At 49.3% G+C, this 25,974-nt stretch overlaps 9 protein-coding genes across 15 annotated transcripts; 4 read left to right on the top strand and 5 right to left on the bottom strand.

Annotated features, from left to right (window-relative positions):
- Positions 1–135: 135 nt before the first annotated feature.
- On the bottom strand, positions 136–3,245 carry PV09_08456. 2 transcript variants are annotated; one of them, XM_016362359.1, is made up of 5 exons: positions 2,992–3,245; positions 2,600–2,941; positions 1,552–2,534; positions 891–1,472; positions 136–840 (listed from the first exon to the last, which is right to left on the bottom strand). In XM_016362359.1, exons 2-5 carry the CDS (start codon positions 2,647–2,649, stop codon positions 446–448), a joined length of 2,010 nt encoding a protein of 669 aa, XP_016209807.1. In that variant the 5' UTR covers positions 2,650–2,941; positions 2,992–3,245; the 3' UTR covers positions 136–445. The 2 variants fall into 2 exon arrangements, with proteins under 2 accessions (XP_016209807.1, XP_016209806.1); XM_016362358.1 differs by having other exon boundaries at positions 1,552–2,941.
- A 541-nt stretch (positions 3,246–3,786) lies between these two features.
- PV09_08455 (uncharacterized protein) lies at positions 3,787–5,372 on the bottom strand. Its single transcript, XM_016362357.1, has one exon. It carries the CDS (start codon positions 5,207–5,209, stop codon positions 4,178–4,180), a length of 1,032 nt encoding a protein of 343 aa, XP_016209805.1. The 5' UTR covers positions 5,210–5,372; the 3' UTR covers positions 3,787–4,177.
- A 798-nt stretch (positions 5,373–6,170) lies between these two features.
- PV09_08454 lies at positions 6,171–8,897 on the bottom strand. 2 transcript variants are annotated; one of them, XM_016362356.1, is made up of 3 exons: positions 8,741–8,897; positions 7,706–8,647; positions 6,171–7,654 (listed from the first exon to the last, which is right to left on the bottom strand). In XM_016362356.1, the coding sequence occupies exons 2-3, from the start codon at positions 8,600–8,602 to the stop codon at positions 6,467–6,469; spliced, it is 2,085 nt and encodes a 694-aa protein (XP_016209804.1). In that variant the 5' UTR covers positions 8,603–8,647; positions 8,741–8,897; the 3' UTR covers positions 6,171–6,466. The 2 variants fall into 2 exon arrangements, with proteins under 2 accessions (XP_016209804.1, XP_016209803.1); XM_016362355.1 differs by having other exon boundaries at positions 7,706–8,897.
- Positions 8,898–9,010: 113 nt separating this feature from the next.
- PV09_08453 (uncharacterized protein) lies at positions 9,011–11,216 on the top strand. The gene is made up of 5 exons (XM_016362354.1): positions 9,011–9,177; positions 9,236–9,405; positions 9,587–9,761; positions 9,812–10,668; positions 10,735–11,216. Exons 1-5 carry the CDS (start codon positions 9,099–9,101, stop codon positions 10,828–10,830), a joined length of 1,377 nt encoding a protein of 458 aa, XP_016209802.1. The 5' UTR covers positions 9,011–9,098; the 3' UTR covers positions 10,831–11,216.
- Positions 11,217–11,460: 244 nt separating this feature from the next.
- PV09_08452 (leucine-tRNA ligase) lies at positions 11,461–14,590 on the top strand. Its single transcript, XM_016362353.1, has 2 exons — positions 11,461–11,979; positions 12,035–14,590. Exons 1-2 carry the CDS (start codon positions 11,494–11,496, stop codon positions 14,429–14,431), a joined length of 2,883 nt encoding a protein of 960 aa, XP_016209801.1. The 5' UTR covers positions 11,461–11,493; the 3' UTR covers positions 14,432–14,590.
- A 980-nt stretch (positions 14,591–15,570) lies between these two features.
- On the top strand, positions 15,571–19,273 carry PV09_08451. Of its 2 annotated transcripts, XM_016362352.1 has the most exons (4): positions 15,571–16,440; positions 16,510–16,666; positions 16,719–18,301; positions 18,351–19,273. In XM_016362352.1, the coding sequence occupies exons 1-4, from the start codon at positions 16,195–16,197 to the stop codon at positions 19,011–19,013; spliced, it is 2,649 nt and encodes an 882-aa protein (XP_016209800.1). In that variant the 5' UTR covers positions 15,571–16,194; the 3' UTR covers positions 19,014–19,273. The 2 variants fall into 2 exon arrangements, with proteins under 2 accessions (XP_016209800.1, XP_016209799.1); XM_016362351.1 differs by having other exon boundaries at positions 15,571–16,666.
- Positions 19,274–19,550: 277 nt separating this feature from the next.
- On the top strand, positions 19,551–21,874 carry PV09_08450 (4-aminobutyrate aminotransferase). Its single transcript, XM_016362350.1, has 3 exons — positions 19,551–20,088; positions 20,142–20,177; positions 20,226–21,874. Exons 1-3 carry the CDS (start codon positions 19,808–19,810, stop codon positions 21,433–21,435), a joined length of 1,527 nt encoding a protein of 508 aa, XP_016209798.1. The 5' UTR covers positions 19,551–19,807; the 3' UTR covers positions 21,436–21,874.
- Positions 21,875–22,388: 514 nt separating this feature from the next.
- On the bottom strand, positions 22,389–24,009 carry PV09_08449. Of its 2 annotated transcripts, XM_016362349.1 has the most exons (6): positions 23,932–24,009; positions 23,794–23,880; positions 23,697–23,709; positions 23,243–23,632; positions 23,094–23,174; positions 22,389–23,036 (listed from the first exon to the last, which is right to left on the bottom strand). In XM_016362349.1, the coding sequence occupies exons 2-6, from the start codon at positions 23,812–23,814 to the stop codon at positions 22,903–22,905; spliced, it is 639 nt and encodes a 212-aa protein (XP_016209797.1). In that variant the 5' UTR covers positions 23,815–23,880; positions 23,932–24,009; the 3' UTR covers positions 22,389–22,902. The 2 variants fall into 2 exon arrangements, with proteins under 2 accessions (XP_016209797.1, XP_016209796.1); XM_016362348.1 differs by having other exon boundaries at positions 23,794–24,009.
- A 171-nt stretch (positions 24,010–24,180) lies between these two features.
- PV09_08448 lies at positions 24,181–25,941 on the bottom strand. Of its 3 annotated transcripts, XM_016362345.1 has the most exons (3): positions 25,724–25,941; positions 25,496–25,542; positions 24,181–25,319 (listed from the first exon to the last, which is right to left on the bottom strand). In XM_016362345.1, the coding sequence occupies exons 1-3, from the start codon at positions 25,776–25,778 to the stop codon at positions 24,399–24,401; spliced, it is 1,023 nt and encodes a 340-aa protein (XP_016209793.1). In that variant the 5' UTR covers positions 25,779–25,941; the 3' UTR covers positions 24,181–24,398. The 3 variants fall into 3 exon arrangements, with proteins under 3 accessions (XP_016209793.1, XP_016209794.1, XP_016209795.1); XM_016362346.1 differs by having other exon boundaries at positions 24,181–25,542; XM_016362347.1 differs by lacking the exon at positions 25,496–25,542.
- Between the last annotated feature and the right edge of the window lie 33 nt (positions 25,942–25,974).

Below are 25,974 nucleotides of genomic sequence, written 5' to 3'. Positions count from 1 at the left end.
CAAAGACATCTCATTCAAAGGTAGCTCTCTCGGGGTGCGGCACCGTATTTGTGTCAAGACAAAAAGGAGACTGCACAATGGTTTGTGATTCGTGAAAACGATAACGGACCTCTTTGAACTTTAAGTCTTTACATGAGCAGATTGACGTATGATTGGCTTGTTAGGCTACACGGCTGTCAGAATGTATGCCAATTCCCGCCGCAGTGTTTGCTGAGAATGTGCATCGACTACGCGTTTTGGAAAGCTGTTCTCTCTACAAATTTCAAACAACTCTGTTACACTGGTCCACGAAAAAATAATTGCTGTGCAACAATATTATTGCAATGAGCCTTGAAACGTCTTGCAGTGCAGTAGCATCAGGCTCTACGATTAGACTGAATGTTGGCAGGGCAATGTTAGATAGTCAACATTTTTGCGAAGAAATATAGCTGCAAAAATGCCAATCTCATGACCCAACACCGCCGCCATGCTCCCTGACTTCATCTTTATTAAGCTTGTAATAAATGTCTCTCCTCAATAGGTCCCTAAGTTCAGGGCTGATAACCTTCACATTCTCTGAATTCACTCCTGCGGCAATAGCATCCCTTGAACCAATCTGCTTGCCTTTATCTGGCTCCTGAGATTTGGCAAGCTCCCCTAAGAGTGATCCCTCTCTCGCACTCGTCTCAGCGTGTTGTCCTTGGCTGGGTTCTTGTCCTGGCCTTCGTTGTCGAACATTGCTCGGGACAGGAAAACTGTATTTCCGGTCCACTGCTTCCACTGTACGCTGGAAGCGGCGGAAGAGTTGTTCAGCCCTTACGAGCGTCGAAGTCAGATCAATGCTGTTCGAAAGTTCGTTGACTAGAGTCTATTTAGTAGTAGTGTGAAGAGTGGAATATGGTTGCACTTACTGTACTTGAGAACCTCATCAAATCCTCTTAAATGCTCCATTATAACGTTGCGGTGCTTCTCTAATATCGCAAGTGCAACAAACAAATGGAAATTTGAGCTGAGGAAGTCTGTCCACATACATTCCCAGAGTCGAAGCACATCCATCCACTCAAATTCGCGTTTATACCAGACGAGCAGCATACGAAAAAAGAAAAAGAAGTTCGTAGAATCACATTTTTGCAAATGCGCATACAACACTGGATCTAAGAGCTGAACCAGATGATCCAGGGTCAAAAGCTGTGTGCGCATACCAGACTGATCGCGAAGAAAGTTACGCTCCATTCTGTTCATGAATTCGACGAAGCCCCAGAATGCAACGGCATCGTCTTGCATGACTGCGTAAATCGGGGCAAGAAGGTCCGACATGCCCTGAACGTAACCGAGCTCTTTGTTGTACTCATTGTAAGTCAAGAGCATATCCTTCATCTGTTCAAGATGCACATTTGTGCCTGCTTCGGCAAAGGGTGAGGATGGATCTGGGTGTGGTATGTCTTCCCCTGAGAAAAGTGGAATATGGCGATCTGTTCTGTGGACATCCTTCTCTACATGGCGGACCCCGAGATCCGGGGAAATGTCAGCGCTTCTGAGCAATAAGGTTACTTCGCCAATACATGGACATACCTATGCGATTTTTCTGTTCACGCCACCATTCAGCCTCATCCGAGGAAGATAAGCCATCTGCCATACGTTCCCACCAAGCTCCCTTGAGCCTAATATACTCGTCCCGTTTCGAGTTCATTAGGGCTGCCCGTTCATCCTTTGTGCTATTCCAGTCATATACTCCGAGCAGAAATAGCCAAGCCTCTTTTCTCACTCCATCGTCTGGGTCTAGGCCACCATGAAAGATTCGTTCCTTGACTTCGTCAGACGTCAGCTGTAATCGGCCATCAAAATCATTGAAAAAACCATTCCACTCCTTCATATCGACTGGTTTTCTACGATCGGTCAGAGAGAGCTTTCCGGCATCAAGCAGCTCGAATTCCCCGACATCAGTATCCTCCATCTCTAAAACATCCTTGGCAGTCCATATTCTTTGGTTCTTCTCTCTCTCACTTTGCTCTGCAATTCCCATCGCCCACCTTGCCAGGTAAAGCCTTGCGCTGTCGAATTCATCCTGTAGAGTCTGAACCTCGGGGTTGTGTAGCAGTCGTCTCACTTGTGGAGGCAAATTTTTATTTTCCGTGATGGCTTGGGCTGTTCGTCTCGTGAATGTGGTAACTTGGCTCAACTTCTCTAGCACGTTCCACCGCGTTTCTTTTAAAAATTTTGTGACAGGATCCATTCCTCCATCCCGAGAGATCGATCCACTGGTTCCAATTGCCCCGGCCATGCTAGTTCTAGACGACTCCCGCTTGCTATCATCAATGCCATTGATTTTGCTAAATCCAACCTTATCCTCTGGTGAAGGGTTTATGAGATACACGTTTGGATCGGCCCCAGTTCTTTCGACTCTTACATACCGTTTCAACCAGCGAAGAACCTCATCGCCACCCCAAAACATTCCTCCCCCATCCTTGAATGGATCGAAGCTTTCCTTGGCAAGACGTTTGCGCTGTAGTATTGTTGATTGGCATTCGTTATCGTGGAAGAAAAGTGCTGGAAAGCTATCACCGGCCCTTGTGTTAATAATCACGCTCCCGAACCACCACCCAAGGTTTGGTGGACGCACGAGCAAGCTGTATACCTCGCTAAGCGGGATTGAAAATGCGTACGCGCCATGGCTGAGGCTGCTTGGATGGCTCGTTGTGAGTGGCGGCGCAGGTACGAGGAAGGATTGCTTAGGTGGAGACGACGATTCGGAGAGATCGACCTTCACATACGTATCGTAAGCATCACCGAGCGAAGACTCCGGCACCCAAGCAAGGAGAAGATCGGATGCAGCAGGGCTGTTATGAGAATGAGAAGACGTTGGTCTGTCGGAGGCTAGAGCAAGATCGGCAGGTTTCTGTTGAATAAGGGCGATGAAGCCTGGGATGTTGTCCTTAGCCGATGGCGACGGGTGAATGTAAACCTACAACAATCAATACAATAATGCCTTGTCTGGTATTTAAATCGACTCACTTTACTCTTCGCATAAAGTAATTTTACGCCTCGTCCTGTCTTCTTATGTACGACAGTGCTGTATTCGCCTTCTTCATCGTCACTCATGTCGTAGAATGACGCCGTCGGCGATGGCGGGGTGTGGGAGGAGGACATCGGGTGTAGATGCACTTGAAGTCTGCGAGCACAGGGGAAGAAGCGTAGGATCAATACGTGCAGACGGTCTACTAGATATGCAGCATGTGAGGGCAAAGTGGAACATAATAGGTCAGCTGGTGTGTAAGGCTGAGCTGACCATAGTGACGTCTTTGAGGCGGCGTGGACGGTCGGCGCAAACTGCGGGGCAAATTCAGGCTTCCGCATTTCGTCGACAACAACTCGTCCGCCGCCACGAACTAAACACGCATTACTTGCCCAACTGTACCGCGTGCTTGGTCGAGCTTGCTCCCGTCGACTTCTTTGAATGCGGTACAGTCCGCGCGTCTTTCTGCATCTGCACGACTGTAACGCGAACGTCATTCTAATGAGGATTGAATCTCTTCCCACCCAATCTCCATTTTGTGGCATTTGTTTTGGGGAGTTCAGGTTTTCAATCCTCACAGCCAAAGCTTTCCATCCTCAAATTCCTCCACGTAAATGGTCTTCCTGCCATTTGCTTGCTCAATCTGGTCAGTGAACGCTTTGAGACACAAATACTTTCGAATTGCGTTGCTGCAAATTCCTTCATCACTTTAAGACATGAAAGACGACGTTGCTCGATAGTGACTGAAGTCAAAATAGCCAAGTTCTAGTACGCCTGTTCTGAGGAAGGCGAAGTTTTTCGAACTTTTTTTTCTTGGGAAGTCTATCGTCGCGTAGATTGAAATATGTGTTGAAAGACATGATCAAGCCCTTAACCAATCTCTTCCATCTCAATCAATTTTAGCAAGACAACGCCACTTCGAGCTCAGTATAACCGAACTGGCGACTAGTGATCTCCAAACCACCTCGTCCAGTCGGCAACAATTCCACTATTTCGTGTCCCTCAACTTGATGTATCTCTGACAAGAAAATCAAGCAATGCTTGGATTTGATCATCTTCATTATCATAATACTTCAAAAGATAGGTCGCACTTAATGGATATCGTTTAATGACATAGCTAAATGCTTGCACATCCGTCGCTGAAAATGACTTGGCACATCTCAGATCGGTGAAAATACCAGCCACTCAAAATCTTTGAGGCCGCGGCCCATTTGGTAATCCAACTCCTTGTCTGCCAGATCGTGGACCCGATGGAAGTCCTCCACCAGAAGGTACCCCACTCTGTTCATACCCTCCGCTGCCTCCATAATCTCCCCCACCACTCCATGGTGAGTTCGACGAGACTAGAGGCCTATCTTGCGAGGGGCCACCTCCATATCTTGAATTGCTCCCTGAGGCTTGCTTTGCATACGAATTATTTCCTCCTCCCGTGTTCTCGTACGGGTTTCTGCTTCCGCTATTTCCAGGGCTCCCAGCTGAAGCGGCGTTTGGAGGTGGCGACGCTGTACGTGCAGCACCCCAGAGCCGCGCTTTCAATCTGTCCTGCGCGGAAACGCCACTTGCAGGTGGTGGAGATGCAGTGTCAAATCGACCACCCCCGACGGAGCCTTGACTTTGGTAGCTGCCTGCTCTTTGGCTGGGCAAGGGTCGAGATTGCGGCTCGGGCTGTAGACTCTCTCCACTTCCAAATCTTGAACTACCAAAGCGACCTGACTGCGAGCTCGTCGGTACAGAGCCGGCGGAGTTGTTCGAGACCATGCTGGGGCGCTGCCGAAGGCTGTCACTGCCCGGAGGTGATGAGTTCCTGTTACCATCGCCCCATAAATCGCTGAGTCCCCCACCTGATCTGTTCCATCGACCAGATCCCGTAGGATTCTGCTGATTTTGCGTCCCGTAGCCTTTCTGCTGCACATTCACGCCGGAACTAGACACAAATTGTGTTGGTGCAGGAGGAGGCGGGGCTTTGGGGTCTGGCGGCAGCCATGGTGGAAACGCCCTTCCTTTCTCGGTGTAATATGCTCTTAATCCTCTTGCTATGTGAGAGTCGTCTTCAGTGTCACCGTCGGCTTCGCTCGAAATGAGTTGTCGTTTGAGGGAGTTGTATTTTGAGGTGGTTGTCGTAAGAATGTTACTGAAGAACGAGGATGTGGATTTGGCATAGTCGGATTGAAGGCCTGATTGGATAGAAGACTGATACGATTGAAATCTAGACTGCATCTTGCAGCCGCAGAAATTGTGGTTGCGCTTTGTATCAGGTGTTTGGAGTTTACAGTATGCGCCACTGCAAGATGTATTGGGTTTGGCCTTTAATCAAGGCCGAAAGAAGTTGATATGGTGATGCAGAATTGACCAGGGTCTGACACTCGCAGCACTAAACGAAATATGGTTAACTTACCGTATCTACAACAGTAAGTGAAAGTTGCCTGAGACGTCAAGTTAGAAATGGGCCACGAGACTCAAACTTAGACATGCATTGACAGATTCTCTCATCCTTTGGTTTGCATGGTTCCGTCATCTTGACGGGCCCCGCCGCGGATTTGACGTGTCGAGCAGAGGCTCCATTCGCGAGTTGCTACTGAACTCGCCATGTTGGCTTCTTTCCTCGTGTTTTTCCGCTGGTCGTCCTTTTGTATTTCGCCAATTTTGTCTCTCTATTCTCCTAGTGCTTGGCATCATTGTTGAAATTGGCGTTTGGGGCAGTGCAAGCCTGAAACGTATCACAACAGCTTTGCTATTCATAATTTCAACGGAACAGCGTCTAAGCAAGGCCTCAAACGGCAGCTAGTTGACTCGATGTTGCTGTGAGAAGATTTCTATAAATGTGATCAAACTTGAACATTCAAATATGTTGACGATTTGCAAGCTCGACCATTGTTCCTTGAACAGAATGATCAGATGAAGTATGGGCCTGTGAGCGCATGTGCAGACTGACGAGTGGCGGCCGACTGTGGAATAGTCGTTGGTTTGAGACAACTGAACAGTGTTGAATTGGAGGTCGCAGTCGCTCTTCCTTCGGCGGGTCATCTCCTGCGGGACTCTACGTAGTCAAATAGCCCGTAATACTCACACGGCGTTTTCTCCGCCATCTTCCTCGACAATCAATCGCGAGGGGAGAATGGTCATAATCAGCGATTGCTCTCTCGCAACTTAGCCATGGGAACATACGATACGTTAAGGTCAGTGGCAGGCTTCCTCTACACAGCTCTCTCTCTTTCATTTACTCAGAACTGTCTAGTGAAGAGTGCTCGAAACACGACTGAAACAATTTTGCTGATGGTTCTGAGGCAAATGCCGAAGAACGGAGTTTCTCCTCTCTGGTGGATGGCTAAAATAGGTCCATCGATGAGCGATGCTGACAGTCCTTGCAAGCTTAGTGATCAGATGCCATATGCTATGCAAAAAAAAAAACCCCCCCCCTCTGTCCCAGTGCACTGTTCGATAACTTTGAGACTCGATTAGAGCCCAACTTTGGGCCTAATTAAGACCTTCATCCTCATCTTCATTATTCGATTCGTCTTCGGCGCCCTCAACATACTCTTCGAGCGCTCTTGTTCCATCATCGAGCCCATCCCTCTCTGGGCTTTGCCAATCAACCCAACCTAGGTCCCAAAGCTTATGCGGATGCTCCATCGCGCTGAAATCCCTCATCACGGCCACAAGTTCATCAATACGCACCATTTGTCTTGTGATCAAATCTGTCGATTTTGCAAACTTAGCAAGTGCCACCTTCTCCTCGTTATTGAGGAACTTGTCTTCATGGCCTACTACGTCCGAGCGTTCCGATTTAGTAATGACAGATTCGATCTTCTGACGCTCGCTCTGGAGGCGAATGGACAGTCGTGTCATGGTAAAATAGCAATCAGCCAGACATTTTTGACGCGCTTGCAGCACATCATAACACCAGAGCCATAGACTTTTCGTCACTTCTCGACGCGCTGTCCGCGGAAGCTCTACAACATCGATCCAACCAGCTTGCTGCAGGAGCTGACACGCTGTGCGAGCTTGGTCTTCAGTAACCATGGCTCTAGAGGCGAGATGGCGAAGCTCTTGATGACCATAGAACTTGAGGATGCGAACCATTCGCGCTGGTAGTGTACCAAGGGTATGTGTGATGCAAGACTCGATCTCAGACTCTATTATGCGTTGCGTTGTGGAGTGGAAAGGGACAAACCATTCTCGATGCTTTCTTCGTACCAGCCCACGCGAGTCACATACGAGAACATGAAGATGCTGTTCTATCCTGCGTAATCGCGCGCTCTCTGGATCATCATCGTCTTCGTGACGCGAAGCATGACCATTGACAACATTTGCATTCTCGACGGAAGGCTCAACATCATCGTTCGGTTCAGGTGCAAGGCCTGCGGTAAGATCCAGGTCCGCTTCAAGCATATTCGCAATCTGTTGCGTCGTCACAGCTTCTGATAGTCCTGAATCAATCTTTTTAGGCTTCTCGTAAACAGGACCGAAGAATTCACGCTCATTTTCGGGCCTTTCCTCTAAAGGATCAAAGCAGCGACTTGTAGAACCCTCAAGAACGCGCAGCAGTGCTCCGTACACCTTTGCAGTCATTGGATGGATGTGCCGCTCGCAATATTGGATGAATTGGTTTGTACGCAGGCCGACAGCACATCTGTCGAAGTTCACGGCAATGATCAGGTCAGGCTGTACACCTCTGTGAGTAAGAGAGCTCCTTCATAGAAACAAAACCCTTACGTCTAGTGGATCTTGGTGCTTTGAGAGCCAGCTTCTGTGGTGTTCAACAAGGGTTTTTGATTGACCATTTAATTGTTGCCGCTTGGGGTTTCTTAGCTCTGCGTCTGCATCGAGATATGAATCTCCATGGTGCGCGGTGCGCTTGCGAGAAGGGCTGTTGAAACCATTGACGCCATGAGATTCGAAGTTTTCGTCCTCCTCGCGCCAGCGACGTAGAAGCCGCATTGTCTGCCTTTTTAGTTCATCTTTCTCCTTCTTCGCGCTCACGCCAGTGGGAAAGTCTGAGCGAAGCACTTCGTTGGTAGCCTCGATCTCGCGGTCGTGGGGCGGCCAGAACTGTCGAAGATTCACTCTCATCAAATAACCTGCGGCTAGCAGCACATTTAGGGCGCCATAGAGCTCATTCTCGGATAGAATAGCACTTTGGCCAGCTCTTGTATCTGAACCGCCATTTTCAACCATATTTGTGTTTGAATTTTCGTGCTTGCTTTTCGCGTCTTCGGGTGGAGCTGGACACATCTCAGTAAGCAATTCGTTTACGCAGACGACACCGGCCCGGGCGACGGCATTGAACACATTTGCGACACATGTGTCATATCGTTCTTCAACTAATTTGCACAGCGTCGGTATGCGATACATGAAGTTGTAGGCGTGCTCCCAGTTGGGCTCGTAGAAGGTCGTGCCCGACGCATCGGTATAGTGGTTGACGATGCGCTGCTGTACCATTGCGACTAGGGCAAGGCGAACATCGCCGCTGCTTAGGTTCGGTGTTGCACGTATGAGTTGGGCAGATGTCGCCCGTGCTCGAGTGGTGAGCGCAGAGAGGACTGCGCCGTAGTATGAACCATATGTGGTCGAGACAGCCGAAGCCAACAACTCAGCCAGATTTTGCCGCATGATGATGGGATGCGAAAGGCTTTGATTGCTTCATGAGTATTGGAGCTGATCGAGTGTTAGGCAGAACTTTTCAGTTCGTCGTCATGCATGAGTGGACTGGACGACAATAGTACGAAACAGGTCCAGAGGGCTATTTACACGGGACAATGGCAATGATTGAGCTGGATGTGCAACCCTGGGGAGCTCGACGGGTTCCCCAGCACACGCCAGACGTGGATGGTAAATGCGACGGAAATTTTGGCCGCCAGAATTCGAACACAATCTATCGCGAATCTTTTGGGTCCCGCACTGGCAGTAAAAAAGTTGAAGGTGTCAATGAACGCCGTAGACGCTAGCCTCATGTGGTCATGCTCCAAGGTCTTTCTTCTGCCAAGGCCGGGTCCTCACATCGGCGAATCGCGCGTCAGCCAATTCCGTATTTGTTGCTCGAGCAAAAGACGTCCGTCGTCTTCAACCTTTCAGCTTCCACCACCCATTGGCGCCCCGTACGACCATCATGTATTCTCGCCCATCGCTGAGAAGTGGCCAAAGGGCTCTGCGCTGCCTACAGTGCAGTCAAAAGCGCGGCCTTGCTGGTAATCCCGCTTTCTTGTTGCCTTTGTAACCTCTTGCCATCTAACGCACCAGCGACAGCTCCAGCTTCGGGTTCCTTCGCCTACCAGATCGGTGAGGCTGCCGGGACAAAATTCGCAAGCCGAGATCTCACTGGCCCAACCACGACGTTGGCCTTAGTCTCGAGGGCTGGAACTCGCTATCAATTCCTTCCAGGCCTTACAGAGGGTCTACGAGGCTTCGCTTTCAGGGTATGCATCCATCCTCTTCCTCCTTCAGCTGCACGATACAGTGGCTTTATAGCCATCTCTTATTTCAGATGAGACTGTGAGATGATATGAACGGCTCAAATCGGTTCAAATAAAGCTTCGATGAGACGGGAGTACAGGCACAGAAAGATAGAGCTACGACTCACTAACCACGATGTTACAGAATACCGAGAACCGCTCTGCTCTGCGCATTGTTCGGGAATCAGAGCTGCTCGGTAGCGAATTGAGCGCGTACCACTCGCGGGAGAACCTCGTTCTGTGCGCAAAATTCATTCGTGATGATCTACCCTACTTCCTCGAGTTGCTTGCTGAGGTTGCTGGAAAGACTAAATACCAAAGTGCGTGTGCTTATCTGCTATAAAAGCTTTGTTGCTGACGTGAACTCGAGACCACGTTTATGCCGAGCAGATCCTACCAATCCTTAAGCTATCTCAAAAGAACTTTTTAGCCAACACGCAGCAGATGGCCCTGAGCTCCGTCCACGGCATCGCCTTCCACCGTGGCCTGGGTGAGCCGCTCTTCCCATCATCATCCACCCCGATCAACAAATACCTTGATGCTTCGACAATTGCCGAATTCGCTTCGGCAGCATACACAAAGCCTAACTTCGCCATTGTTGCGAACGGTGCGGACCATGGGCAGATGTCGAAGTGGGTCGGAGAGTTCTTTAAGGATATCCCATCAGCTCCCGCTTCTGGCGTGCCATCCATAACGACTGAACCAAGCAAGTATTACGGAGGTGAAGAACGCATCGCTCATGCCGCTGATAACACCATGATTATCGGTTTCCCCGGTTCAAGTTCCTTTACAGGAGGCTCTTACAAACCGGAGATCTCCGTACTCGCTACTCTTCTCGGCGGTGAATCCAGTATCAAGTGGTCACCAGGCTTCTCGTTGCTCTCCAAGGCGACTGCAAACATTTCGAGCGTAGGTGTCAAAACCAAGAGCGCTATCTACTCTGACGCCGGCCTTTTGTACACGCAAATCCATGGATCAGCAGTTGGCGTTGCAGCGGCGGCCAAGAAGGTGGTCGAAACCATTACGGCTGTTGCCAATGGCCAGATCTCTAAAGAGGATATCACAAAGGCCAAAGCTCAGGCCAAATACAAGGAGCTTGACTTCGGCCAGAACATCAACAATGGCATAGAGCTTACTGGCAATGGTCTGATCACTGGCAACAAGGCGTATCAAGTTGATGAGACCGCGAAGTTGATCGACGCTGTGGATGAGGCTAAAGTCAAGGCTGTACGTATTGACCTTCTTTCAGCATTATCGATTTATCTAGATACAATACTAATTGACATACAACAGGCTGCCAAGGCGCTTCTTGAAAGCAAGGCTTCAGTCTCTGCGGTTGGCGATCTACATGTTCTGCCATTTGCAGAAGAGCTTGGTCTGAAAGTGTAAATAGTAAACAGCAATTCTTGTGCTGCGCGATATGCGGGTTTGTATCATCAAAGTGTATCAGGTCGAATAGATTCCTTTTCGCCATTGTAGATACAAAGACTTGTCTCGCTGATTTCATATCGCCACAAATGCTTCTCCAATAGTTTTCCATCACCTAACGGCTGAGTCACGATCTTTTTCAATCCCCGTAGGAAATATATCGATCACGTTCTCCAGCCGGTATGTGTCGTAGACTACGAGCTCCTAAACTCAATTCGTATGCTATCTTCAATCATTATACTTGGCCCATTGATTCAGTCGAGGAGTTTCCGGATGTTTTTGCTTTATTTAGTCAAGGTCGATCGAGGAAACTGAGTCAAATGCTTGATGAAATATGTTTGAATACACTATATGAGTTATGAGTAACGACCCAATGTGATTATGCACCTGCATAACCGACTCGTCAAAGACTTCCTTTGCTTGGAGAGTAGCGCCAATAATTGGGTGTATAGCATGGCATCTGCTAGCTTAGTCTCGCTGGTCTCGGTGGTCGGTGGGTGGTCGCGGTGGTCTGATAGCTCGAAGGCTGCAAGGCACTACGGTAGGCAGGGATCCGCGTTTGACTCAGATCGATGCAAAACAATTCCGGCATCTAGGCAGTCTTTGATTATGGCATGATTTCTCATGCGTTACCTTCACTATTGTTTGACCAGCGCAAGATGGCCATCTGGCGTAGCGCTCCTGTTTGCGCCGCGACGGGGGCAGCTACGGCCCGCATCCACCTCCTCACGTCCTGACTTCGCTGCCATTGACGCGAAATGGCAAGACATATGGGAGCAACAACGCTCTCGGTTAAAAGATTCGGTACATCGCGACGAGAGCAAAGATGGCGTTAAGACTGCGAAATATGTGCTGCCCATGTTTCCGTATCCGTCAGGAACATTGCACATGGGTCACATTAGGGTTTACACCATCTCAGATGTCATCGCTCGCTACCATAGAATGAAAGGCACTCGTGTGGTGCATCCAATAGGTTGGGATGCTTTTGGTCTACCTGCGGAGAATGCGGCAATTGAACGAGGGGTAGATCCTGGAGACTGGACCATTCAGAATATTAAGCAAATGAAGGCACAGTTGAAGTCGATGAATGGCGAATGGGATTGGGATAGAGTACGCCGACTTAAATAGCATTCTCCACACAGGATGAGATCTAACCTTTGCCTAGGAACTCGCAACTTGCGATCCCGCCTACTATAAACACACCCAACTTTTGTTTCTTAAGCTTCATAAAGCTGGCCTAGCGTATCAAAAGGAAGCACTTGTTAACTGGGATCCGATAGATCATACAGTTCTTGCTAACGAGCAGGTCGATGCGAATGGCCGCTCATGGAGATCAGGTGCAAAGGTTGAGCAGCGAATGCTCAAGCAATGGTTCCTTGCCACCACTCATTACGCTGAAGAGTTATATTCAGACTTACTTAAGCTGGAAAATGATAATATGTGGCCAGCAAGAGTTGTGGATATGCAAAAGAATTGGCTTGGAAGATCGATAGGCGTGCGATTCCCATTCGAACTCGAAGTGCCGTACAGTCGCATTGACGGTGCTCGAAGCGTCCTCTCGACATTTAGAGAATTAGAGGTCTTCACCACTAGGCTTGATACTCTGTACGGTGTTCAATTTGTCGCTTTGTCCCTGAGTCACCCCTTGGTGCAGGCCTTTGCGGAGCATGACAAAAAGCTGCAAGAGTTCATCAAAACTGCAAAGCATTTACCAGAGAATTCAAAGGATGGCTATTTGCTACCTTTTGTAGCCAAGAACAAACTTCTTGGAGTCAGAAGAATATCCATATACGCTGCTCCGTACGTGTTAGATGGCTATGGGACTGGAGCTGTTATGGGCGTTCCCGCGCACGACGCTCGTGACAACGCGTTCTGGCATAAACATCGTCCGAACGAAGATATCATCTGTGCCATTGAACCTAGGCCAGGGAATGAGACGAAATTCCAAGGTTTATTCACAGGTGAAGGGATTTCATTGTGCCATGGTACGTCCTGGGACGGCAAAAGCAGCCCGGAAGCAAAGCTTGAAATTCTTCAGCAGTTAAAAATGAATGGATATAATGCCTACGAACACACCACATGGCGTCTTCGAGACTGGCTGATCAGTCGTCAACGATACTGGGGGGCGCCAATTCCCATTGTTCATTGCAATTTATGTGGTTCTGTCCCGGTTCCACTTGAAGAACTTCCAGTTCAGCTCCCAAAGTTGAGTGCTGATCACTTCCAAAGACGAGAAGGAAACCCTCTTGAAAGCGCCAAAGAGTGGGTTAGTACGAGCTGCCCGAAATGCAAGCAACCAGCAAGGCGCGACACCGATACTATGGATACGTTTATGGACTCTGCTTGGTATTTCCTTCGTTTCACAGATCCACAAAATCACGACATTCCCTTCCTCCCGGAGAAAGCAAGCTCACTCATGCCGGTCGACTACTATATTGGCGGCGTAGAGCATGCAATATTGCACTTGCTCTATGCTCGGTTCATGGCAAAGTTTTTGGCTTCTGAAGAAGGAGGACGATCATGGCCAACGTCTTTCACAGAGCCATTCTCAAAGCTGGTTACGCAAGGAATGGTGCATGGAAAGACATATTCTGACCCCGTCAATGGCCGCTTCCTCAAGGCAGAAGAAGTCGATACCTCAGTGCCAAGCGCGCCTGTCATCAAAGCTACAGGCGCTATGCCCAACATCAGTTTTGAAAAGATGTCTAAAAGCAAACACAACGGCGTCGATCCGGCGGCATGTCTTGCAAGGTACGGTGCCGATGTTACTCGTGCACATATCTTGTTCGCTGCACCCGAAGGAGAGGTGCTGAACTGGGAAGAAGAACGCATTATTGGAATGACGAGATGGCTGACCAAAGTCTGGCGTTTGGTCAATCTAAATGCTGGCCAAAATGCCACTCTCAATTTTGAAACAGACATTCCATCTCTTGCAGATTCACATAAGAAAATTCTTGCGGAACTCAGAACAACCAGTGATAGTGTTGAAGAGAAAATTCGCAGAGCTAGTGGGCTGAATACGGTGGTATCGGACTTGATCAAATTCACGAACACGCTTGACTCCTACACCGGTTCCATCGAAAATGCTGTTCCTCAAGATAAGGAGGTTCAAAAAATCTCTCGTTATGCTGTGGAGAGCCTTGTGAAACTAATGGCGCCGTTAACTCCAGCATTTTCGGAAGAGTGCTGGCAGCTACTTCATTCTACAGAAGCACTCGGCAGTGGTAAACGCTCCTCTACCTACACCTCCCTTTTCGATGGGAGCGTCACGTGGCCGGCTATACCCTTTGGTTCTGAATCGAAATTCTTGAAACCCATACAAACATTTGTAGTTTCGTGTAATGGAAAGGTTAGATTCACAGTCAGGAGACATTTTGAGCATCTGCCAGCAGCGGAAGATGATACGCAGGTGCAAGGATGGCTCGAGAAAAATATTTTCTCAAGCGCTGAAGCCATGAAATGGTTGGAAACTGGTCGAAACAGCGATATGTTTGCGAAACGGAAGATGATTTTTTGTAAGAGAGTGAACGACAATAGGTGGATTGTCAATGTCTCAAACTAAAATCACAATGTTTAAGCATTCGAAGCAAAGGCGTGAAGCCGAACAATTCGTCACATGTTACCCTCAATACAAGCTTTCTCCACTTGTCTATACTTACCAACTAATCAAGTTTATATATCTCATTCCTAGCCACTGATTAGTAGATTTTCTCGATTCTACTTAAGCCAACTTACCTTGGCCAAGCTTTAAGCTTGAAACCCATCTTAATTCGCTCAATAAAATCAACAACAGGCCTTGTCCCAGCTCATCACAATGAATAAGCGAAACATGCATAGTACCTATGTGCCGGACTTACGATAAAACCGCTGCAGTTCGCATGTATTTTGATCAGCGCATGCCGTGTCGGCAGGCGTATGAACAACGCCAGTTTGCGGGAGATACAGGCGATTACTGAAGAGTCAGATTGGGTGACCTTAGAGTCATACGAAAATATTTACAGATTTCTCGATGGTATGAGAATGATAGAGAATAGTAGAGACGTGTTGCCCCCAGTCGTACAGCCGTCCTTGCGCTCGGCGGATTCACAATAGGGTGAGTATATGCTCGATAATTTCTCACCAACGCTGTCGGCATACCATTCTCCACTTCCCCTCAAGGTTTCGAGTACTACATCTAGTTAGAGGAAAAACAGTCCGCCCTTAGGATTTGCAGATTACGTTGGTGATCAGACTGTGCAGGTCTGGGAGGAACTTGAGTTGAATACGAGACTATGTATTCTCAAGATTGCGAGCATTGAATGGTTTATTCCATATACTGAGTCCGCTCACATTTTCGTCAATATTCATGTCTCTATCGTTCCGACCATTCTTCGTCCAATTCTAGCAAGCTTCGATCTCCATATTGACGGAAGCAGTATTTTTCCTTGGCCTATTGAAAGGGAAACCCACCTGTGGATGTTACAGGAAGTACAATTCACCAGAATGATCTAGTGTATAAAAGCGATAAATCAATGAACTTCTAACACACAGGCCCAACACTTGTGAATCGTGTAAGAAGTTGATTCCCCAAAAGATAAAAATCCAATCAGACATGAAGTACGGTATTAGTTTTTTTTGGACTAAATAATAGGCTCCTTTGCATTAATTTGCATAGACAGTTGTTGTGCTGTTGTGTGAAGGGTTAAGCGCGGAACGATATAGGTACGTTGTTCTATTGCCAAGCATTTTGCTCTCGCGAACAATGGCAAGACGAAGTTCCGAACCAAGAGTATATCGCGAACACTCCTTTGTTGCCAGACCATCAAATTGTCGCAGGACAAGTCGCTCGAAACTGGGTGCTTTGAGGTCGCATACGCGACGTGCCGGATGCGCCATTGGGCACCTTGCTGCCAACCTTCGCTTTCTTCCTTCGTACCGACGGGATCGAATACCACGGCGGCCCATGCGAGCATTTTACATCGAATAACGGTCGTTCTCTAACAATTCAGACTCCTTTGAATAAAATTAGAGTCACCAAAGCGCAACTGCCTGGCATATCTTGCCACAGTTGCTTTTCAGCTCCATTACTTAGCCTCCAGTGGCCGCCAGCGGCTCCTCGACCGTCCATGTGGTCTACGGCTTATACACAGTGTATCCTTGCGTTGTCATTACCGGGAGTTCGGAATCCGTGTCTGTCACCGTTGCTGTGGGGGGACGCCGTCGTAGCCAGGTTTCGTTCATCGGCAATATTAGACGAAAAGTTCACCCTCACCCAAACTCTCGCTACGACCACCAACATCACAACTCTTCATTCGCGACGTTGGTCTTGACCGGCAGCTCACCAAGATGGCCGGTGGTGACATAGAAAAAAAGGAGGAGCAGATCGAGTCTGACGTGAGGGATCTTAAGCTCGAGGGCGGTACATCATCCGGTGACGAGCGTACTGCGAGCGTGGTCAAGATAGAACGAACGTCCACTCCCCTTACATCGAAACCTAGCCTCTCGCCTTTGAAGCGCTCTCAATCTCGCACGCAATCGCCCTTCAAAGCTGAAAATGAAACTCAGATAACAACCGGAAGGACGGAGTCAATCGTGGGTGGAGACATTACGGTGAAGATGGAACCTGGCAAGGCGCCTAAATTGACACGAAGTTCCTCGCAGAAAATTATATCGCGGCCACCGCCGCTGTTTAACGATGAGCCTGACATGTACGACGAAGCGACATCCTCGTTCGAAGTCATAGAAGATTGCATATACGCGGCAAAGTGGCTCGGAACAACCGAGCACGCCATGGACTGTGATTGCAGGGAGAACTACGGTAGGCAGTGTCACGCAGCGTCCTTCATGGGCTTTACTAACTGTGCCTCCAGTGGATGGCGTTAATCATGCGTGCGATGAGGATTCTGATTGCATCAACCGTCTGACCAAAATAGAGTGTACTGGTCAAGGTAGTTGTGGCCAAAATTGCCAGAATCGCAGATTCCATGACAAAAAGTACGCAGACGTGACTGTGTTCAAAACAGAGAAAAAAGGTTACGGGCTACGGACGAATACCGAACTGCACAATGGCGACTTTATCTTCGAGTATGTTGGCGAAGTCATTGACGAGGCTCGATTTCGCCGCCGGATGCGGCAATACGACGAGGAAGGCATAAAGCATTTTTATTTTATGTCGCTTAATAAGGGCGAGTTCGTTGATGCCACAAAGAAAGGCAACCTCGGACGCTTCTGTAACCATTCTTGCAATCCCAACTGTTACGTTGATAAATGGGTGGTCGGTGATAAACTCTGTATGGGCATATTTGCCGGGCGCACAATCAAGGTTGGGGAAGAGCTCGTGTTCAACTATAATGTTGATCGGTACGGTGCGGACCCACAGCCTTGCTATTGTGGTGAACCTAATTGCACTGGATTCATAGGAGGCAAGACCCAAACTGAGCGAGCTACGAAGCTGTCAGATGCTACCATCGAAGCTCTTGGAATCGAGGACGGCGAATCCTGGGATACTGCTGTCGCCAAGAAGCCACGGAGACCAAGGAAGACTGGTGAGGACGACGAAGAATATGTTAACAAGCTCCAACCAAAGATGCTAGAAGAAGATGGCGTCACCAATCTCATGGCAACACTGATGCAATGCAAAGAGAAGTGGATCGCTGTCAAACTTCTAAATCGGTTGCTCAAGGTTGAAGAAGAGAAGGTTATCCTGCGCGTAGTGCGCATGCATGGATATCGAACACTCAAAATCGTACTCAATGAGTTCATGGAAGATTCAAATGTCTGCCTACAGGTCTTGGGGGTGCTGCACAAATTTCCTCGACTGAGCAGGAACAAAATAGAAAGTTCTGGCATAGAAGAGACTGTTAGTAGGCTGAAGAGCAATGAGGATATGCGCGTTGTCGAGCAGGCGACAGAGATGCTGGAACTTTGGGGGCAATTAAAAATGGAATATCGCATACCCCGTAAAGAGCGTGATCCCAACGCTCCGGTTGAGATCGTTCGAGAGGAGCGTAATGAGAGACGGGTGCGATCACGAAGTCGATCACGATCGAAATCGCCACTTGTCGCGCCAGCAGGTCCAAGAAACAGCATGCCACAGCGTGCCCCTGGCTATTTTGGAGCATCACGGCCAGCCTTTCGTCGACCTCCGCCACAAGCATTGCCGCAGGGCTGGCATGAGGCCAGAGATGAGACAGGTAGAACGTACTACTACACTGGAAGCCATGTTCAATGGGAACGTCCTCTGAACGCAGCAATACCTGCCCCACCTCCCAAACCTTTGACCAATGAAGAGCGGTTGCAGCAAATCATCAATGACTGCATAAAAGGTACAAACACGCCTAAGGAGGATACATCAGCTACTGTTACCCCTGTGGCTGTTGAAACACCGAAAAGGAAGGAAGAGAAGTGGCGATCGCTTCCGTTAGAGAAACAAAAGAAGATTTACAAGACTACTGTGAGTTCCTTTGAGGAGTCATCAGTTCACATAAACTAACATTCCCAAGGTTCTCAACCACATCAGGTCGACGATAGACAAGTTCAAGCCAAAATTGCCTCGAGATGAGATCAAGAGGCTGGCAGACGAGATCCTCAAGAAGCTTGTCGAATCGGATTACAAGAACAAGCGAGTCACGGACCCGAATAAAATGGATAGAAAGTACGCACATGCAGCAAAGAAACATGTAGCAGAGTTTATGAACAAGGCTGTGAAGCGGAATGTTGAAAAGAAGAAGAGGGAACGGGCAGAGCAGAAAGCAGCAGAAGCCAAGAGGAATGGTTCCAGTACCAATGAAAGGTCGACGACTCCGCCTATTGCAGATTTAAAGGTGGAAGAAGAGGAAGAAGTGCAAGTTTCCGATGATGAGATGCTCGATGTGGAGGAAGAGCAAAGCCTAGCCAAAAGGAAACGTGATAGCGAGACACCCGCGACGCCAGCAGAGTCGGAAAGCAGTGTGTCGAAGAAGATCAAGGTCGAGGCACCCCCTCCACCCCCTCCACCTCCACCGACTCAGATGGCTGTTGATGAAGGCAGTGCAACACCTCGAAGTGAAATTCCACAGCAGGAGCCAAGTCCGGTGGAGACAAACGGCAGTGACCAGAATTTCTCGACGAAGAGCAGTATGGTCAATGGCCACCGAAGCCCGGCGCCATTGGAAACAGCATCGTAGCATTGTTCGGTTGTGCCTCCTGGTGGCCGTTGGTTTTATGGTCGCTTCAATGGACTGATCCGCTTTTATACCAGGGCCGCAATTGTTATTTTCTTGGGCGCGCACACCATGGGCGCACACACATACAGACACGCGCGATGCATAAATGGCGGCTTCATTGTATGTAATTATTTAATTTTGCATCCAGGTTATATCCAGCCTACATGGCATTCTACACGAAGGGACCCCTTAGGGGCGTTGCAATTTATAATTTTGTATACTCCATCAATTCTTCCATCCAGAAAGGAACGCAATAAGCAGGAGTCAGTGTTGCCTCGGACAGAGACAAATGAGAGGTTTCAGCGTGACATTCTGCGGAAAAGAATCGTGACGGTTTCAACAGTCTACTGGTTTGAATTGGTAACAACAACAGCCCCGCAATGGCTGCAAGCGGTTGACGTCGGGAAAAACTCCCAGATCAAGGTTAGCGACGTGCTCGTCCCTGCATTGTTATCTCCAGGTCGGTCAACATTCAGCGGGGCTAAAGAACACACTCAGCGGTCAAATCCGCGCGACTTTGGCAACGTCAAAGACGAGTCATAGCAGGGATATGTCGATGTAAATACTGCTCTGGGCATCTCGTTACTAGTTGATCCTGCATCGCCTTGCCACACGTCGTGACGCTTGTACCGAACATCCTGCCCTACTCTTTTCTCGTCAAATCCTGCTACATTTTTTCCTTTGCTACCGTCAAGTTCAAAGCTCGTCCGTAGGCCTTGAACGATCGGCCAGATTGAGTACGTACGCGTAGTGCAATGGCGATGCTACGTTCTGGCTCTTGCGGGAGAGCCTTTCGATCGCTGAAGGTGACTGCACGAGCGACTTTTGCTTACAAGAGCTATGCAACTGCCGCATCAAAGCAAAGTGCCGCCCCAAAGTCTGAAGAGCCTCTCTTCCCTGGAGAACCAAACTCTCCGACTGTGAAGAGTACAATTCCGGGACCGAAAAGCTCCGAAGTCATTCGAAGGCTGACAAAGGTCACTGATACGAGTAGTTTGAACATGATTGCAGACTACAAGAAGAGCATTGGAAACTAGTGCGTCCAAGGCTGTGTCGAACAAGATGAACGTTCAATTAACTTCAGCAAAGCATCGTTGATCCTGACGGCAACGTACTCCTTGACGTGTACGTGTCAATGCCTTGATTACGCTCGATCTTCTAATGAACCCCTAGGTACGCTCAAATTGCGTCGATTCCGGTTGGGTACAACAATCCATCATTGTTGCGTGCAGCTACGTCGCCAGAGATGGCTAGTGCTTTGATCAACCGTCCAGCTCTAGGCAATTTTCCTCAGGATGATTGGGTAGACATTCTAGAGACTGGAATACTGTCCGTTGCTCCGAAAGGGTTGAACCAGGTGTTCACGGCACAAGCTGGCTCAGACGCCAACGAGCTTGCATACAAAGCAGCCTTCATGTGGAAGCGGCAACAAGAGCGTGGCATGGGAGCGGACTTCACCGAAGAGGAAATGAGCTCGGCCATGAACAACTCTGCGCCAGGTGCACCACAAATGAGCATCATGTCCTTCAAGACCGGCTTCCACGGACGATTGTTTGGAAGTTTAAGTACCACACGCAGCAAGCCCATTCATAAGCTGGATATTCCTGCCTTTGATTGGCCAAGTGCGCCCTTCCCAGTGCTGAGATATCCACTTGACGATCCTGCCAACGTAGAGTACAATGCCCAGGAGGAGAAACGTTGCCTCGAGGAAGCCGAGAGAATAATCACCACATTCCATAACAAGGTTGCAGCTATCATCATTGAGCCTGTGCAATCCGAAGGCGGTGACAACCATGCCACGCCAAACTTCTTCCGGGGCCTCCGAGCTCTCACGCGCAAGCATAACGTGCTTATGATCGTTGATGAAGTGCAGACTGGTGTTGGTGCAACGGGCAAATTTTGGGCACATGACCACTGGAACCTGGAGGATCCACCCGACATGGTGACCTTCAGCAAGAAGGCACAGACTGCCGGTTATTACTTTGGAAACCCTGATCTTCGACCAAACAAGGCATATCGCCAATTCAACACGTGGATGGGCGATCCAGCCCGTGCGCTTCTTTTCCGGGCCATCATCAAGGAGATTGAACGCCTGGATCTGGTCAATCACACGGCAGAAGTGGGCGCATATTTGTACTCTGGTTTCGAGGAGCTGGCCAAGAGCTACCCGAGCGAGATCCAAAATTTAAGAGGCAAAGGCCAGGGTACGTTCATTGCCTTCGACTCTCCCCGCCGTGACGAGGTGTTGAAGAAGGCGAAGACCGTTGGGATCAACATCGGTGGCTCAGGAGAACGCGCAGTGAGGCTCCGTCCGATGCTTATCTTCCAGAAACACCACGCGGACATACTTTTCAACGGCTTGAAGAAGATCTTCGAGTCATGAACGCGAAATTCAGATGGGACAAATTTCTTAATCTCGGAAGTAACTGGGCAGGTAACCTATTTGAAAAAAAAAAAAGCAAAACCATTGGGCAGTTGATAAACGTAGTACTCCGACACAGATGTTGTAAATACCGATCGAAATAGATGCTCAGGACAGAGCCAATTCAATCTCGGTTCTTCTTAAAACTTGGCCAGCTAATGCATTGAGTTTGCCGCGGCTAAAATAACGCTTAGCGGTTCATCCTAGGATTCATCGAAGGCGTCTTTGTGAACGAAACGCACCGCACAAGGATGGGCATATTGTTGAAAGAAGTAGTGAGCGACAGAGGGGTGATTCACGTCACTCTTTTGACAGGATTGGATACAATGAACACAGATAGCTATATATTATTTCTCTCATCGTAGATGTGCTACACAATCGATCATAAGAGGTCAAATAGGGGCATTCGACGTCGTCAGCGAGTCACAGACTGCCAGATCCGTCCAAGAAACTAATATTCTCTGACAGCGCCCCAAGATCCGAAGCCGTCCGAAGCTTGTTCAAGCTCAGGAAAGGGTGGCAGCCAAAAAAAAAAAAATGGACAAGGGATGTGGCACTCATCACACAGCTCCGCACCAACTTGAATCGGCGAATCGCAGCTATAAGACGGTGCAAGACTCTTTGGTCTACGAGGCAGGGAACGGAAAACTCTTCACGGCGTAAGCGTTGAGCATATGGCGATGCTCATACGGAACAGCTCTCAACTACCCGTACGAAGACGGAGCCTCGAAGGTTTGTATAACCTGTACTGATGATGAGGAGCGAAAGTGGTGCGCAGGAAAATTTGGATTATATGCACTGCAGAGCACGGACCAAGCCCGTGAGGTGGATAATATCACGTGACCACCCCAGTGCTTGACCAAGGTTGCTTATTCAGTCACGGTTTCTGATTGACTCTTGAGTCGATTGACGCCAAATCAAGCGTTGCGAGTGGGAGATGTGAATTGCTAAGGTCGTTCCCGTGGCCAAAAAAAAACGAATATACATGGACATCATGACGGTATTGAGCGTGTGATATGCCAACTTCATTAATCTCTTCGTGCAAAACGTTTACATGCTGCCTCGTCACACCCCACATCCTAAGTACGCCGCGTTTTGGGGAACAAAAAAAGGTTGGACAAAGGAACAAAATGACTTGGGGCCCTTTCAGGATCTTCTGGCATCCAACCTAAAAGCAAGGAAGAAAGAATGCCAATTTCCGCGGACAAACCCGGAATGGTCATTCAGTACATAGGAGTTCTGTCTGCACAAGTCCTCGTCTGCCTAGATCTGCACCAAGTCGCAACAGGCAAAATGTATCTGGCCGAGTCGGACCAGTCTAATTGCATCCCGTTCTGTGTCAAGGAAACCTCGAAAGCACTATGCCATGTATCGTTGAAAGAGAGAAAAAAGGTAAGACGGGAACGGAAAAAGGGGAGAGAGGTTTCTTTAGCAGCAGCCGCTCTTTTTCGCACTGTCATCTGTCGACTTCGAGATCTCTAGAACTTTGCGTTCGCCCGTTGGCATGGCCCCTCCACCCTCGCCTTGGTCGAGTGCCTTGCTAGAAACGATGCGGTAGATTTCTGCACAGAACAGTCAGATGGCGGCAATTGCACGGTAGCCCTAATGAAACTACATACCAGTCAAGATATTCTGGAAGGCTAACTCGACGTTGCTTGCGTCGAGGGCCGATGTCTCAATGAAGGACAGGTTGTTTTCGCCTTGTAGCAGACGCATGTTAGCCTTCTCAACCCAACACGAGCGGATATAGTCTCTTGACGCCACGTACTTGCAAACTGCTTGGCGTCCTCTGTTGGCACTGCTCGCAAGTGCCGCAGATCGCTCTTGTTACCCACAAGCATGATGACAATGTTGCTGTCAGCGTGGTCCCTCAGCTCCTTCAGCCACCTTGTCACGTTTTCAAATGTCTGATGCTTGCTGATGTCGTACACAAGGAGTGCGCCGACGGCGCCGCGGTAATACGCTGACGTGATGGCCCGGTAACGCTCCTGACCGGCAGTGTCCCAGATCTGCGCCTTAATCGTCTTCGCGTCGACCTGAATGCTTCGAGTTGCGAACTCGACGCCGATCGTCGACTTTGAGTCCAGATTGAACTCGTTGCGGGTGAAACGCGAGAGCAGGTTGGACTTTCCAACTCCCGAGTCTCCAATCAGGACAACTGTGCGTTCATGGTTAGGTTGGTGTCACTGGTGTTTTTGTTGCGCTATATCTATCCTGCATACCCTTGAAAAGAAACTGCGAAGGGCAACGTGTTAGCGTTATCGTCCCTTGAATCACAAAAGTAAAGCGGCATAGGGAAGAACGGGAGCTTTAGCTCACATCATATTCGTCATTCGCCATGCTGAATAGACAAGAGGTTGATAACTGGGTAGACAGTGGGAGAAGTTGAGAGCTGCTCAGTCGATGCTAAGACTGTTAGCGGAAAGTTGTCTTCGACGGTTTGGCTGAGATCGTTACGCAAGAGTTGTGGAGGTTACGGGCTTTGGTACTGTATTGAGCGATATGTGGCAGATAATGCGGCGGAGTCGTGCTCTGTGGTGACCGCTTAGAACAGCCCAGGGTAAGCGCCCGGACCAAGCCAGGAAGATTGATAATCACGTGCTCATATGCGAGCCTCACTTTAAGACAGCTAAGTTAAATCATCCCTTGCGCCTGCATTTGCCTGGGATACGCTACGGAGTCACGGTGGAGATATTGGCTGGGCAGTGTTTGTACAGGCATTAAAGATAATATAAATTCATCTCTGCTGGCTAACAAAAATGTGCATGCGCGAAGAGCCGCAAATTGCATTATTTAGGGACTGAATCTTCCCTTGTGTTTCCTAGAACAAGCGTTTCGCTTTGCGTTGCGGTGTTCTCCTGGTCCCGTCACGCTGCCAAGGCCATGGCCTGGGACATCTTTCTGTCGTCCCAGTTCACAATCTTTTAGTTGCTAGAAAAGTCTATTAGGGCATTCGACGATGCGGTGAGAGGAAAAAGGTTGATGTAGAAGCCATAAGCGCCGAGGATAAGAAGCAAATAGTAGACAACAGTCCACAGGGTGCTGAGATCACGTTTTACCGTCGCAGAAGTTCCTAAATCTCTTGTCCCGCCCTTCTTGCCTCCACTGGGAACGTTGATTTGCATGCTAGCTCTCACGCCTACCCTTCCCCAAATCCTAGGCAGTCCCATCCAATTGCAGAACATGTGAGCGGCAATGGCGGTGTACACGGAACCTGTCCGCAAGTAGACGAAGGTTGCGAAGAAGCCAAACAAGCTCGTGTAGGTGAACTGCACTACAGTCCGTAGAACGGCGGGTAGGACGGGCACTTCTGGGTGGGTGAGACGGAATTCGTACAGGTGATGGATGTGCGCGATGCCGAAATAGAGTGGTGTAATAAAGACGATATTTTTGGGGGCCACCTTGGCTAGTATGTGCAGCGGCACGAGGAGCGAGCGGAAGACAATCTCTTCAGTGACGGGACCGGCGACGAGATTGCGCCAGCCGGTCCACGAACTGAACGTTTCGACGACATGGGTGCCCCAAAGCCAATCTCGCCACCTGCCTTCGACAATGGCGGCCTCGAACAGCGGGCCCGCGAACAAGATTGCGCACAGCAGAGTTGTTCGTAAAACGTCAACGGGGTTGACGGGCCACCAGCCCAGCATATGCAGCGTTTCTTGGAGCGTGGTCTGGCCAAACTTTGCGACGATGAGAATGACGAGCAGCGAGCCTATGGTGCAAGCCGACGTGACTGCTCGTATACGCGCGCGGATGACGGAGGGGGCATCTCGGGAGAGAGTGGGCGAAGGCCGTGTAGCTTTGCTGAGATAAAAGGGTAGGACATAGAGCACGACGAAGGCTGCCTAGACTCATAAGGTCAGCATGCGCTGTGTTCAGCACGGAGAAGGCGACGGAGACGAAGGCGGCGCAGCGATTATGGTCTGCACGGTTGGGCGGCGCAAACTGCAAACAGGGATGGACAGAGAAGGACGGGGAGGTGGAGAGTATGAATGCAGTGTGGGCAGTTGACAGTTCTGACCGAGAGAAGGGCAGCGGTGAAGGTCGAAATTGCAGGAGCCTTATTGACTACATTCATGCCCGGGTCAGCGCAACGACTCGACAACGAGCAACACAAATCAGGAGGTGCGAGCACCGGGCTCAAGCAAGTGCTGGATAGGGCAGCGGGAGCACTTGAGACGAGGAGACAAGACGAGGAGAGGAGAAGAGGAGACGAAGGGACGGGAGGGCAGAGAGAGGGACGACTTACCAGGCTCCTTGTGGTAGTAGGATCTGATACGGGAGAAGAGGTCGATGGGAGCCATGACCAGCGGTTCCGTCCGGTGGGTGTGGGTGAGCTACAAGGAGAGCAGCACGGATGGGGATGTCATGGTTGAGATCAGCAACTGCGATATGGATGGTCGGGACACTTGGGCGCACGTCATTATTGGACCATCTTACTAAGTCATAAAAGCGAGCAGCGACAAGACAAGGAACAAAGAAGGGAAAAAGAACAGACGT

The sequence above is a fragment of the Verruconis gallopava genome, assembly GCF_000836295.1.
Source record: "Verruconis gallopava strain CBS 43764 unplaced genomic scaffold supercont1.41, whole genome shotgun sequence".
In the NCBI taxonomy this organism is placed as follows: domain Eukaryota; kingdom Fungi; phylum Ascomycota; class Dothideomycetes; order Venturiales; family Sympoventuriaceae; genus Verruconis; species Verruconis gallopava.
Note: the sequence above shows the minus strand (reverse complement) of the source record. Positions and strands in the feature narration are given on the sequence as shown.